This window comes from Vigna unguiculata, chromosome 9 (genome assembly GCF_037176805.1).
Source record: "Vigna unguiculata cultivar grain cowpea cultivar isolate G323 ecotype 2 chromosome 9, ASM3717680v1, whole genome shotgun sequence".
NCBI lineage: Eukaryota > Viridiplantae > Streptophyta > Magnoliopsida > Fabales > Fabaceae > Vigna > Vigna unguiculata.
In genome coordinates, this window is record NC_140800.1 from 37,164,283 (window position 1) to 37,178,015 (window position 13,733).

The window sequence follows — 13,733 nt, forward strand, 5'->3', positions numbered from 1 at the left end:
TTCTAAAGGTAAGTTAAAGGTATAATATGTAGCAAACATTATGGGCAGTCAGGACCCACAAACTAAACAACTCCATCATAATTATATTCTCAACCTTCTAAAGTAAATATTTCTTTTTGGGCCACCTAATCACTTTATTATATATAAATATATAAACTTCTCTTCATATTTTCATTCAGAAAAAAACTGTTTAAATTAATAAAAACAAAAATAAATATTGGGCAGCCAATCATGTACTGCAATTATTTGAGTGATTTTTTCTTCTATAGGCCTAAATTGTTAACCCTGATAAAAAAAATGGTACATAATTAAAGAAATTGAAACGAATAATTTTTTAAAATATTTGGTATTTATTTTAAATCTCTAAAATTAATTTATTTTTTCTAGGATTTAAATGATAGCATAAAATATGTTTAGAAATTATAAAAAATTCGGAGATTTATCAAAAATTTTCTTTAGGATGGAATAACATGTATTAAATGTTAAGAAATGGATACTAAATTTAAATCAATCTTATAAAAGCGTTTATTTAGTAAATTTGTACGAAATCATTTTATTTTTAAAATTTGGGAGAAGTTTGGATTCAACTTTTTCATTAACATTTTAGAGATATAAAATAGGTTTGGAAGTGACGATAGAAGAGATTGTAGGTTCAATTCCTTCCACTAACAAAATACTAACCATTAATATTTATCGATAAAAAAATCAAATCAAATTTATACTCAGTTGTATATTACGAAGCGGTGTTATTTCTGGTAGATATGAGTTCTTTAAGGATATATTTGAGGAAGCGAGGGTCACCGTTTATTGAATTATCAAAGTGGGAAAAAAAATGAAAAGAGATATAGCGTGAGAGATGCATGATACGTAATGAAATGCTTTATTTATTGTTGTTAAAGGGGAAGGATGATGAAATGGGAGTAATTTTGTTGTCCAATATGTTTGTTTTTGATTAGTTGAATAGTTATGAAAGAGAGAGTGGGAGGCATAGAGATTGGAGAAGATTAAAGAGAGGGATAACTGTGCGGAAACACGTCCACTATGATCTACCTCTCATGGCTTCCCAAGCATATACGTAAAATTCCATCATTTCCACACCTTTGAAGTAGCATCTAGTTGATATCTATGGCTCACTTTGTGTGTGTGTGGGACAAGTTTTGCCTGTGTGCTTGAGAACGCGTGTGAGACACAAGAGAAGCAAAAGGGAATGGACTCGTTCAGGGTCAACCAATTGCCATATTTCTTGTTAAGAAACAAGTAAAAGGGTTTGAAATTATTATATGTGAGGAAAGGACCCAATCATAAAATATTTTAGTGTATGTGTATATCATAGGATAGGGTCCTGTGATGATATAGCCTATTGCCATGTTTGACTAACACTGATGGTGAAAGGTTGTGAAATTCTTTTTTCTTTTGGGTTCACCCACTTGAGAATGCCCACTATTGTTATCTTTTTCCATCCCTTAAAAAAGGGAGGGTTGGGTTCTATAAATTATAATTATTTCAATTTTGGGGAAAAGCTTAAAACCATCAAGAAGGCATTTATGGTAATGCGAGGAATGGTAGTGCTGACAGGCTCTGTGAATGCGGCAACATAGGGAGCCTTTTTATGTGGAACTGCCCTTTTTCATGATTGTGATTCTGATAGCAATGTGATTAGATTTTACTACCTTCAACTTCCTTTACCTCATAATATATATATGTGGCACGTTCATGAGAAGATGCCACATGTCGCAAAAACTAATGGTTGTGACCGAATGGTGCTTGTGACTTGTGGAGGTGCGTGCTTTAGTTATCACTCAGAAGGAGGAGGGTCAACTTGGATGGATCACACTGCACTTGATGTTGACAAGGAGGGACCCAACCATTGTTGGATAATCAAACTTCCAATGTGGCCTTTTTACGTGCCTAAAATATTGACCTTTCTTACAGGGTGGCTTTGGGACAAGTGCTTTTAGATAAGTGGCAAGTTAGTTTAGTTCAGAGCTTAGACCCATCAAACAAACTTGTTTGGATTTTCCACTCAAAATTTAACGGATCAATTGAAAAGGAGGAGCAACCATACCAACCAGCTGGTTCAGTGCATAAGATAAAAAGTGGGTATTGAGTGGGCTAGAAAGGACTGCTACCACCATATAATGCACAATTCTTGTATCGACCACACATATAAATGCACAGTCCAAGTATTTGTGGGGATATGAATGGATTTTGCTTGAGGTACACTAGTCCAGTGTGTATATTTTCCTAGCCGACAGTACCACGGACCAATGAAAAGGACTTGAATTTTTCGGCCAAATTTCAAATTGTATTTTTTAAAGTGGAGTCCTGCAACTGTTTTATTTTATATTCTAAAATTCAGAAGTACACCAAAAAAAGAAAAGAAAAGAAAGTGGCAGCTTGTTATCTTTCCCATATTTTCTGCCACGTCTCTTTTAAGTTGATTCTTCTGCTTGGTTGGTTTGGCGATGAGTACGATGTACAAGACTTATCCGTTTAGTATATGGATCTAGAGTTTGCTCAGAAGGCTTCGGCATTTGAATGCTCAGAAACTTTGAATCCAGTGCAATTGGGTAGGGTTAGGCCCACACTGTGGATTGTTAAGTCTCAGTGCACTCATTTTATAGACCGTGGCTTGATGGTCCTTAACTGTGAATGCGGGTGGCGGCGGCGGGAGCATACTCAGTAACAGCTCACAGGTCACAGATGCACCCTCAATGTAATTATGCTATTACGGCGGAAGTTAGATACTACAGAGTTATACATAACAGCCAAGCCGAAATTCAGGGACTGCAAAAGTGGTTCCAAGTGTCAGCTGTCACTCAGATTTAAAATATATAGCAGGATGAAAATGACTGCATTCAATAACAGGAAAAGGAGTAAAACTAACCGTAATGAAACACTTATATATCTGATTATTAGAAACAGCAATCAAGAAATGTTTTTTTTTTTTTCACAACTTCAATTTTCTACCAGCATGAAAAGGATTCATCTTGCCCAGGGACTACAAATTTTACACCCAGGTGGTATTGTGGTATTTACAACCAAAGACATGCTCCGCAAACTGTTGCATCAATTTGGGTCAAATCAAACACCTCGAGCTTCTAATTATACTCTATTTCTTTCTTTACATTCAGAAAAAGGATACGACAACTTGTTAAGATATAAGCTATCCAGAATTTCCTGGTAATTCGGGGCTAAAAGAATCATTGAAACAATTTGTCCCGTCAGCAAATCAGATTGCACAAATCATTCATCCTTGCCCGAGAAATGTTGGTAAAAGGATAGACCCTGAAGTTGCCATTCCCGATACAGGTCATTGTCAGCTGAGCATTGCTCACCATTGTCTGCAGTTAGATAGCATATACCCAGCATTAGCATGAAGCCTTACTTTTCAGGAAATAACAGCTTCCCCTAACTTTATATTTAATATAAATATTGGGGGCACAGGTAAGTAATAAATAGCTACTTCATCGCAAAAAGTTCGATTCAGCGCGTCTCTGTTAGTGAGTTGGCATTCCCTTTTGGTTTAATTCTATTTAACTTTTTTGCGGTACGTGATCACCTAGCAATAATGTTAACAAAACAACAATTGAATTCTCTATTCATAAGAATTTGGTAAATAATGGAGAAATAGTATTGGAATTCCGTTTGTAACAATTCGTTCTGGTCTTGGTATACTGTTTGATACGAAGTTGGAACAGACAATCCATCAAGGTGAAAAATATGTTGTTCGGAATTTTTAATTTGGGAAATGCCAGAAGTAAGTTGTATACGGTACCTCACAAGAGGCTTCTGTGTCTTGGCAGTGCCAGCTTGTAAAAGGGATACAGTCGACATATGGACACCATGTGCAATAACTGTTGATGTTGATTCCATGAAGAACTACCACAAGACAACCAGCCAATCTACGAATAGAAGAAGCTTCTCATCAAAGATTTGACGCATGCCATAAAGCAGAAGTTATAGAAGACAGCTAGCCATGCAAATTAAAAAATAACGACAAATAATTACAAACAAGAGGAAAAAACAACATACAATAGGCCGAAGAGGATAAGAGAAACAATCCTGAGAACCGGTCTGTCCAGCTTTTTCTTCAACTTTAAGTTGATGTAACTTTTGACCCCATACTCAACAAGACCACCTTTATTTGGAGCTACTGGTTGGAGCTGAGGGCTGAGTAGAAAAACAGATCCAAGAAGGAATCCTGATATAAAACCTCCAATGCTGGCAAAATTGTCTACATAAGGCAGAAAACCAAGGACGAAGTTGCACACAAACACAAAGACTAATGTTGCTATTGCCGAAATCTGTAACCAACCAATAAAATTGATTAGTAGCAGAACAGTGAGAAAAAGTAACCAAAGGGAAAAAGACAGGCCTTATTGGTATGATATTTCCAGTTCCAAACAAGTTCGGAAAGCAATGTTCCCAGCAATCCATATAAAGCACCGGAAGCACCAACAGCAGGGGTGTTTCGGAGAAAAAGAGAAGCCACCAAGCCTCCCACAAAAGCTGACAATGCATAGATTATACCAATTCTTACTGCAAAACAAAAGGAAACGTTCACAAATTAGTACGTTGTGAAAATCTCAAAATCGATTTTTAAAACATTTTAATTTTTATAATTGTTCTTAATATGGGTTTTACTCAGCATAGTTTAAACCGTTGGTTTTGAGTCTCTTGTTTCGAAACTATAAATTAAAAATTGATTCCTAGGGACTAAATTCAAAACGTGACCATGATGATCAGGATTAACTTTATACAATATAAGCAAAAGCACTTTACACTACACTTTCAAAACATAAGAATCACAACTAAAATTTCAAAAAACCTAAGACATAAAACTAAACTATTATAATTATGAGAATTAGGAACTATAATGGGGTTCACTTTTTTACACAGGGAGTGTTAAGATTTCACAGAACTAACAAAAGAATACTTTTACACAGGGAGTGTTAAGAATTAGGAACTATAATGGAGTTCACTAACAAGAAATAACACAGGAAGTGTTAAGATTTCACAGACCTAACAAAAGAATATTTTTACACAGGGAGTGTTAAGAATTAGGAACTATAATGGAGTTCACTAACAAGTACACTAATAATGGAGTTCACTATAATTAAGACCCAGTAAAAGTCTCAGACACTAACAAGTGTTAAGATTTCACAGACCTAACAAAAGAATATTTTTACACAGGGAGTGTTAAGAATTAGGAACTATAATGGAGTTCACTAACAAGTTCACTAATAATGGAGTTCACTATAATTAAGACCCAGTAAAAGTCTTAGACACTAACAAGAGATAAAACTAAACTAATAAAATTATAAGAATTAGGAAATATAAATTAACGGAGTTCACTTTTTTACACAGGGAGTGTTAAGATTTCACAGAACTAACGAAAGAATATTTTACAAGAATTTTAAAATAATTATTAAAAAATAATTCATGTAGCGTACACATTAATTTGTGACTAGTCAAAAGTGTATGTTTGATCAAACTCAAAGGCACAGTTTCACAGTGTTCTTTGTTATTTCGGGAAATTACAGATAAATATAGCATTGCAGTGGTGTTATGATCCCAGACACTCAGCAAATCTTAGACACCGAAGAAAATTGTGGCGGCGAACCAATTTTTCGAAGCATTCACTAAAATAGATAGGCGAAATAGAAATGTGACGAGAGAGAAGAAAATAAAAACAGAATTACTGGGTCCAAATTCGCGCTCTAGGCGCACTCCCACGTAGACGATACTCGAGAGATTGAGAAGCAAGTGGAAGAGTCCACCATGCAAAAATGGAAATGTGAAAAGACGCCAAGTTTGGTGCTGCTCTGTCAAAAGGCTCCATCGAAGAGCTCCCATTTCATCTAACCTGCACTCACAACACCACATTACTCATCCTTCAAACTGCACACTGTCGTAATAACACCACCTTTCAACTCCAATAGGTCAACATTTATTTCTCAAACCAGACTCCAAACTGAATAAATCAATCAATCTTCAAACGTAAATCTATTAATAATAATAATGAATAGATCTCGTGATAGTGAAACCCTAAACCGAAGAAACTAATTCAATTACCAATAAGCAAAGTTATGAGTAAGTTTGTTTAATTAAGGCAAGGAATATGGAGACTGACTTGGACTGAGAAGGACCTAGGAGTGGATTCTCGGGGAGAGGCTGGAAGGAGAACCTTCCGAGGGTTTGCAGAAGGCAATCTCCGTGAGAATTGGTCCAGCAATCGTTGACGAGCATGGTTGCGATGAAAACTCCGATTTGGATTATCACGAACACTGAAACCACCCACGTGTCGCCGCCTCGCCGCCGTCCTCCTTTTGATTTCATCAACGGTATCCTTGCGTCCGGCGCAGGAGACAGCTTCACGTCGATACGTTCCAAACTTTCCGCCATCAATAAAAGTCTTCAAGATTCTATCTCAGAGAGAGGGGAGAAACAGTAGATTAGTTCGTTGAGTTTGGCGGGAAACAAAACAACCTTTCTTCTGTTGTGATTTGTATTTAAAGACCATATTGTTATTGTGAGAATAACCTCACATCCGGATCCGTGGCGCAATGGTAGCGCGTCTGACTCCAGATCAGAAGGTTGCGTGTTCGATTCACGTCGGGTTCAAGTTCCCGATCCGGAGCTACCGTCGCTTTTTTATTTTTTTTTTTTACTTACGTTTATATTTTAATACAAATTAAGAAGTAGTTTACTATTTTACCCTTTCAGCGTAAAAACATTACATGGTCAATAAAAAAAAAAACATTATTGATACAACTATTAAAATAATTAAATGAAAGATGTAAAAATTTATATATTATTCTCTCTTTTAAAATGAATTTTTGTTAAATAAAATTCAAATATTATTACTCAATGAAAGATGTAAAAATTCATATATTATTTTCTCTTTTAAAATGAATTATTGTTAAATAAAATTAAAATATTATTACTCATCTATTTTATACTATTTTACATTATTTATTTTGGATATTGTAAGTGATAATCGCCCTCTGTATTCTATTTAAAAGTATTACATTAACTAAAATTATTTAACTAAAATTAAAATATAAATAAAGAGTAATTAGTTTGGATATTTAATTACTATTTGTTGATAGAGTACATACAGATATCATGGATATTTAATTACCATGGTTTGCTCATACAGATATCATGGTATCTGACTTTTAGACGATGAATAATAATTATTAGTGAATTTTAGTTAATTACTCTTCCTAAATTTCAATGATTAAAATAAAATCAGACTGATTTATGTTTGTCAAGTCTGGCCCATTCTATTTTTGATACTTATACTTTTTTTCTTTTATAATCTTAATCAGCCCAAGCCATTTTTTTATGACCCCATACTCATGTTTGCTTTTTGACACCTATTAATAGATGCTTCTTCCACTTTCAAAGATCTTTTCTGCACCTTCTAAATTTTTTAATTTTACTACAATATCCCTCTAACACAATAGACATATATCTTTTCTCTCTCTCCTATTTATAAACACTACGTTATCTCATCACATCCCTAAATTAATAAACTACCGAATTTCAAAATTCTGTAGACAAATATTAAATTTGTTTTAGTTAAAGTGAAATTCTTTTTTCAGAAAGTATCAGAATTTTAAAATTCTATACACAAAAATAAAATCCATTTTTAATTTAAAATACACTGAATTTTGAAATTCGGTAAAAAAAAGTAACCGTTATTCGAACTTTATTTTCTCTAACTTCCTTTATTTTCTCTAACTTTTTTATATTTTACATCCTCCTTGTATTTTTACTTTATTTTAAGACTTTTACTCATTGCACCTCACTGTACTTTATGTTTACACCCTCTTTGCACTTTTTTTCTAATTTTTATTTTTACCTTCATATTATTTTGTCCCATCTTTTTGTACTCATGTTTTTTATAAAAAAGAAAAAATATTTGAAAATCATGAAAATTCACAAAAATATAAAAAATCTAAATAGTAAATAATGTTTTCTTTCTCTTTTGGTGTTTGTTCGACCGTTCGTGTCGTGTGACACTATTTTTAAAATAATTCAAAAATATCAAAAAATATTAATTTTTTAAAATATTAAATATCAACATTTTCTTTTAAGCAAAAGGTCTTTATTAAGAACTACATGAATTGATTCTCCACATTGTGAGATACGTAGGAACAAGGTAAGTTCTTCTCAGGTTCAATTTCAACAAATTAAATTGTTTTCCAAATAATTTTCATAGTTTTTCGGAGACTTGTTTTATGTTGATTAAAATACTCCGTTGGTCATCGTTTTTGTCGTAAAATTTCAATTTCGTCCTCGTACTTTTATTAGTCTCAATTAGGTCTCTATTTTTATAAATTAGTATCAATTAGGTCATTTCTGTTAGTAGAGAACTAACACCGTTAAGTAGGTGCCACGTGTCATCTCCTCATTTTTTTGAATTTTTTGAATTTTTTAAATTTAAAAAAAAAAAATTATGCCACGTGTCACGTCTGTAGTGTGCCACGTGTCAATCTAATATGGTGACACGTGTCAAATTATTGTATAAATCTTAATTTGGTCCTCATATTTGTTAATTTGATTTGATTTGAGTCCCAATTTTTTCTTAAAAATTTTCAATTTCAGACACTCCAAATTTAGACCAAAATTTACTTTTATATAATTTTATGATTATTTTTATTAAAATTGATATTTTTAATAAATATTTTAATAATATTAATTGTATTTAATATTTAAATTTTAAATATATTTATTTTAATTTGTTATAAATTATTTTAAAAAATTTTACATTTGAATTTATAAAATTGTTATTTTTAAGCCAACTCTAAAATATTGTTGATATTGAATTATACAAATATTTCGAATATAAATTTATTAATCTATATATTTATAATTTTAAAATAAAATTTAAATAAAGTTTAATGTAAAATATAAATTTAAATAAATTAAATATTGTTAAAAATATGTAATAGAAATATCACTTGTAATAAAAGTATCATCATAACATTTATAAAAAAATTAAATTTGTTCTAAATTTGGAGCACATGAAATTAAATTTTTTTATAAATATTTGGGACTGAAATCAAATCAAATTAACAAATATGAGGACCAGATTGAGATTCATACAATAATTTGACATGTGTCACCATATTAAATTGACATGTGACACACTACAAACCTGACATGTGGCATAAATATTTTTTTTTAAAAAATTAAATTTTTTTTAAAAAATTCAAAAATTCAAAAATAACTCAAAAAAATTCAAAAAATTCAAAAAACGAGAAGCTGACACGTGACACCTACTTAACAGTTCTCTACTAACGGAAATGACCTAATTGATACTAATTTACAAAAATGAGGACCTAATTGAGACTAATAAAAATACGAGGACCAAATTGAGATTTTGCTACAAAAACGAGGACCAACAGAGTATTTTAATCTTTTATGTTTTACATAGTTTTCCAGAAATAAATATGGTAACGACTTCAAATCTCTTTTCAAAATCATTTTTTTTTCTTCGTTTGCCATCCCGTCGCGATTTCAATTGCAACAAGAGTGAGTAATGAGTATAATTTGTGAAAAACTAAAAAGACAAAAATAAAATAAAAAATATCTTAATAAATACCTGGTTAATTATTTTTTTTCTTGTATTCGTAAAAAAATGTTGAATTCACCTTACATTTTTTTGTTAATCTCAATTTAGTTCCGATTTTTTAGTCTCAATTTGACATTTTTGGACTTTTAAGAGATTAGTTAAACCTAAATATTTGTATTCTTTATTTTATTTAACTTTACTTTTTATTATTTATTAACATTGAATGTTATGTTTTACAAAAGAAATAAATCGACACACAATTTAATTTCCATCAATTTTTAAAATATATTAACTAATATTTTAAAAAATCATATATATATATATATATATATAATTTATAAAAAAATAAAAAAATCCAAAATTGATATTATATTATATTATATTATAGTACATGTTATACAAAGAAAGAAATGCTGACGTTAAAGTGAGCCAATACATTAATTTATGTGCAAGAGAAGAGAAGGGGGAGAAGGGGCGAAGCCAAAACGTAGACTAAGGGTCTAAGCATAGGATTTATTAGCCCACAAATCAATTTATAATTTCATCATCTTAATACCAAATCCAACTAATTATATTCACTTTTAATTACAAATCCTTTATGTGTTTAATTCGCTTTTATTAGGAAGCACCCAATATAGTTCTCTGTTATTATTGTTGGGAATAAAATAGTCTCACCAAGCAAATGCCTCAACTATAAGACGCACCACCTTTGGTAAAACTTTCACCTTCACTACCTGTCGCTAATTCCTATCTTCTCTGCTTCGTTAGTTATCTCAACTTCAAACTTTTCTCTTATTCACAATCAAAATTACGCACTGTTAGGGTTTTCTGATGTGAATTTTTTCGTTCTTTGTTTCATTCCAGTGTTCTCTTATTTAGTTTTACTCAATTTAAGATTTTTGGATGATGGGGAATATTTAATAAAAGACAATCCATTCAGGGACAGGATTGTGTGCAATTTATGATGGATGCAACAAAGGGATTGGAAGTTCCAGGTGAGACCCTTGAAGCAGAAGTGAAAGCCTTTTTTGATTCTGCTCCTCCTTTGCAGAACAGTGATGGAATAACTCAACAGTTGGATCAGTTCATTCAACGCAATTCTTCTCCTTCGGGTGAGTTGTCTGTTACTACATTTGGTGTTGTGTTTCTCCTTTTGTGTGCTTCCTGTAAATGATGTGTGGTGGATTTTGGTTTCTCCAGAAAATGGGAAAGCGAGGAGAATTGTTTGTGTGACTTCTGGTGGCACCACTGCTCCGTTGGAACAACGTTGTGTTCGGTACGTTGACAATTTCAGTTCGGGTCACAGAGGGGCCACATCCACAGAGTACGTTGCGGTTTGCATTGTCTTGTTCTTGTATAAATATTTGTTTTAATTCTATTGAGAAGAACATGTTCGCGGTTGTGTTGTAGGTATTTTTTGAAGGCTGGATATGCTGTTATCTTTCTTAACCGGAAGTGAGTTTCTGGACCTGGGAAGTAGTATTTTCTTCTGTTTTATGAATTGGTGATCAACAATAGATAATGTATGCAGGGGAAGTTTCCAGCCATTTTGTAGATCCCTTCCTGATGATCCTTTACTTGAATGCTTCAAGCCCACCGATGAGTCGAACATTCAAGGTTATAAGTTTCTGTTTTTTTCTCTTCTCGCACCATAACAAAAAGATAAAATTATTATGATTCATCGAAGGCTAGAAAAAAGTGTACATATTTAATTAACCTACAAAACGTGCATCGTTTTTTTTTTTTTTCCTTCTATTTCTCAGATGAAGTCCACTCAGATTAATTTCATTGGTTATCTTGTGGCATTGCCAATTAGCAGACGTACTTCAAATTTTTCCCCTTCGATTGCTATTTTATACAAACTCCTGGAGTTATCCTGATTTTGGCAAATTCTGTTCTATACTTCAGTTTGCGAGACTTATTCGGAAGCAGTGAAGAGGGCTGTCGTGGATCATCACACTGTATGACATGGAGATTGGATTTTGTGCTCTTCATTTATCTTATTTTCCATGATTTCATGTCATTTTTTCAATTTATGGTGCATCAGGTTCAAATTATTTGGTATAGTTATAGCCTCATTTGGGTTTTCATTCTATTGCAGGCAGTGACAGGTGGTCTCTTGTTGAAACTGCATTTCAACACCATATTTGAGTATCTCCAGGTTAGCTCTAGTCAATGCTTGTAAATTGTAAGTGTTCATTTGATTTGATGCAACCAATGTTGAGGAGGTGGATCGAATTATTGTGTCTTCTGATTTTCATGTGTTGGTCTGATTGCAAGAGAGAGAGCCACATGTTTTATTATAACTTTTATTAGGTGTTTAATCAGTACATTTGTCAGTGCTGTTTTGTCATTGTTACTTTTCTTGATTTTGCAGATGTTACAAATTATTGCAGTGTCATTGAGGTGTATTGGCCCACGTGCAATGTTCTATCTTGCTGCTGCAGCGTCTGACTATTACGTTCCTTGGAAGGAAATGGTATAAATATGTTATGTTGATTCATCATTCCGTGAAAGTTTTATTGCAGTTTTGTCTTTAACATTGGTTTGAATGATTGTGTAGCTGGTTAAGAACAATAACTTATCAATATGAAGATATTTCCATCGCTGCTTGAATCAAATATAATACTTGTACAGGAGATATTATATAGAGAATTTGCGTGTAGCTTCACGTGTAAACTTAGGGGAATGTCACATACTTCCTAGCTTTGCTTCTGTGTCAGTAGTATAACTTTTAAGCAATTGCGTGTAGCTTTTGTGTCAGTAGTATAACTTTCACATGTGCCAAAAGTGTGTGGAACTTTAAAATTTCTGTGCCTTTTTTGGATAAATTACAGTCGAGGGATGTTAAAATGGGAAGATGCACTTTGAAGAAAAATCGAAGTATTGTGTGGTTGATAATTAAAATAAAAGTTGCCCTATAATGCTAGGTTGGAGTTACTGCATTTCAGAAAATATTTACTTGGTAATGTTTATCTTGATGTATATTAATCCTGCAGGTAGAGCACAAAATTCAGTCAGGATCTCACCTCTTAGATGTGAAACTAGTTAATGTGCCAAAAATGTTGTCGGTGCTCAGGAATGATTGGGCTCCTCTTGCTTTCTGCATATCTTTCAAGGTATTGATGGTATTCGGAAAAAAATAATAATGATCAAAAGCCATCTTTTTCTCTTTGAAAAACAGTTTTGTTAATCATTGCTCTGAATGATCAAGTAATCAAGAAATGAGAAGTTTCAAGTATAGAGTGCATCCTCTAATGGGAAACTTGAAATCTTTGCTTTTTTTGACTTGTAACTTTCCATATTTTTAGTCCTTAGGCAGTCGTAAGCAAACAGTAACAAAAAGAAAAGTACCTTGCATATCAAAGACTGTCCTTTCCAAAGTTATAGAAACATACACTTTTGTCTATGTTTTTCTCTAAGATTTGTAGAAATAAAAATAGTTGGCATTTCTTTGAGAGTATCAAAATATCTCTTGATAGTAGAGTGATCAGGTATTCACGTTAGTGATGTTATTTTGCTGTTTTTTGCCAAACAGACGTCCAAACATAGAATGAAATGACATAATGAGAAATAGTATTTGTGTTGGCTAATATTTACCTTTCTTCGTTGTCTGACAGTTAGAGACAGATTCAAACATTCTTCTAAAGAAGGCTAGTGCAGCTCTTGAAAAGTACAAGATGGATGCAGTAGTTGCAAATGAACTCTCATCTCGCAAGGAGCAAGTGGTGGTTGTCACCAGTGCTGAGAATGTTGTAGTTAAGCGCGATAAGAATCTGTCAGATAATGATGTAGAGAATCCCCTGATTAAACTTCTTTCAGAGAAACATGCCACTTACATTGAGCATCCCAGTAGATGAATCTAGGGAATGACTTTGGCTACTCGTAGTTGCAGTTCCGGGCACTAAAATTCGTTGCATCAATAAGTCATCAACATGCATAAAAGGGAGAAGAATTAGACAGTATGGATACAGCACAGGGCTATAGAAGAAAGGAAATGTAACAGAAAACGACAGTTCTAACCATAGTTTTGTCACATTGCAGTTATTTATAAATTTTGTATTTTACTTGTGATTCTTCTTATCGTTAATTGGACTACCCTTTTGTCATATTAATTGATACTTTGGCACAAATTTTGCTTTTA

The 13,733-nt window shown here is 32.7% G+C and overlaps 2 protein-coding genes and 1 non-coding gene across 6 annotated transcripts; 2 read left to right on the plus strand and 1 right to left on the minus strand.

Annotated features, from left to right (window-relative positions):
• Positions 1-2,303: 2,303 nt before the first annotated feature.
• KOM (Rhomboid-related intramembrane serine protease family protein) lies at positions 2,304-6,626 on the minus strand. 2 transcript variants are annotated; one of them, XR_003599538.2, is made up of 7 exons: positions 6,137-6,626; positions 5,706-5,869; positions 4,379-4,542; positions 4,036-4,307; positions 3,779-3,905; positions 2,888-3,344; positions 2,304-2,787 (listed from the first exon to the last, which is right to left on the minus strand). XR_003599538.2 is itself a non-coding variant. In XM_028049083.2 (6 exons), the coding sequence occupies exons 1-6, from the start codon at positions 6,406-6,408 to the stop codon at positions 3,225-3,227; spliced, it is 1,119 nt and encodes a 372-aa protein (XP_027904884.1). In that variant the 5' UTR covers positions 6,409-6,626; the 3' UTR covers positions 2,304-3,224. The 2 variants fall into 2 exon arrangements, 1 of the variants encoding a protein (XP_027904884.1); XM_028049083.2 differs by having other exon boundaries at positions 2,304-3,344.
• TRNAW-CCA (transfer RNA tryptophan (anticodon CCA)) lies at positions 6,556-6,627 on the plus strand. The gene has a single exon. It is a non-coding gene; the product is annotated as a tRNA-Trp (tRNA).
• Positions 6,628-10,148: 3,521 nt separating this feature from the next.
• LOC114195895 (phosphopantothenate--cysteine ligase 2-like) lies at positions 10,149-13,733 on the plus strand. Of its 3 annotated transcripts, none has more exons than XM_028086326.2 (10): positions 10,149-10,301; positions 10,530-10,701; positions 10,790-10,913; positions 11,000-11,044; positions 11,121-11,206; positions 11,498-11,550; positions 11,691-11,750; positions 11,967-12,068; positions 12,589-12,708; positions 13,210-13,733. In XM_028086326.2, exons 2-10 carry the CDS (start codon positions 10,551-10,553, stop codon positions 13,447-13,449), a joined length of 981 nt encoding a protein of 326 aa, XP_027942127.1. In that variant the 5' UTR covers positions 10,149-10,301; positions 10,530-10,550; the 3' UTR covers positions 13,450-13,733. The 3 variants fall into 3 exon arrangements, with proteins under 3 accessions (XP_027942127.1, XP_027942126.1, XP_027942129.1); XM_028086325.2 differs by having other exon boundaries at positions 10,205-10,352; XM_028086328.2 differs by lacking the exon at positions 10,149-10,301 and adding an exon at positions 10,404-10,422.

Bases quoted from the DNA above. Each gene is read 5' to 3' on its own strand.
- KOM (XM_028049083.2), bottom strand. From the start codon at position 6,408: ATGGCGGAAAGTTTGGAACGTATCGACGTGAAGCTGTCTCCTGCGCCG. The intron at 4,543-5,705 runs GTAATTCTGTTT...TTTGTTTTGCAG, and splicing joins AGAGCGCGAATTTGGACCCA to TAAGAATTGGTATAATCTAT. The intron at 3,906-4,035 runs GTATGTTGTTTT...TTCTATTCGTAG, and splicing joins CTTATCCTCTTCGGCCTATT to ATTGGCTGGTTGTCTTGTGG.
- LOC114195895 (XM_028086326.2), top strand. From the start codon at position 10,551: ATGATGGATGCAACAAAGGGATTGGAAGTTCCAGGTGAGACCCTTGAA. The intron at 11,045-11,120 runs GTGAGTTTCTGG...TAATGTATGCAG, and splicing joins GTTATCTTTCTTAACCGGAA to GGGAAGTTTCCAGCCATTTT. The intron at 12,709-13,209 runs GTATTGATGGTA...GTTGTCTGACAG, and splicing joins CTTTCTGCATATCTTTCAAG to TTAGAGACAGATTCAAACAT.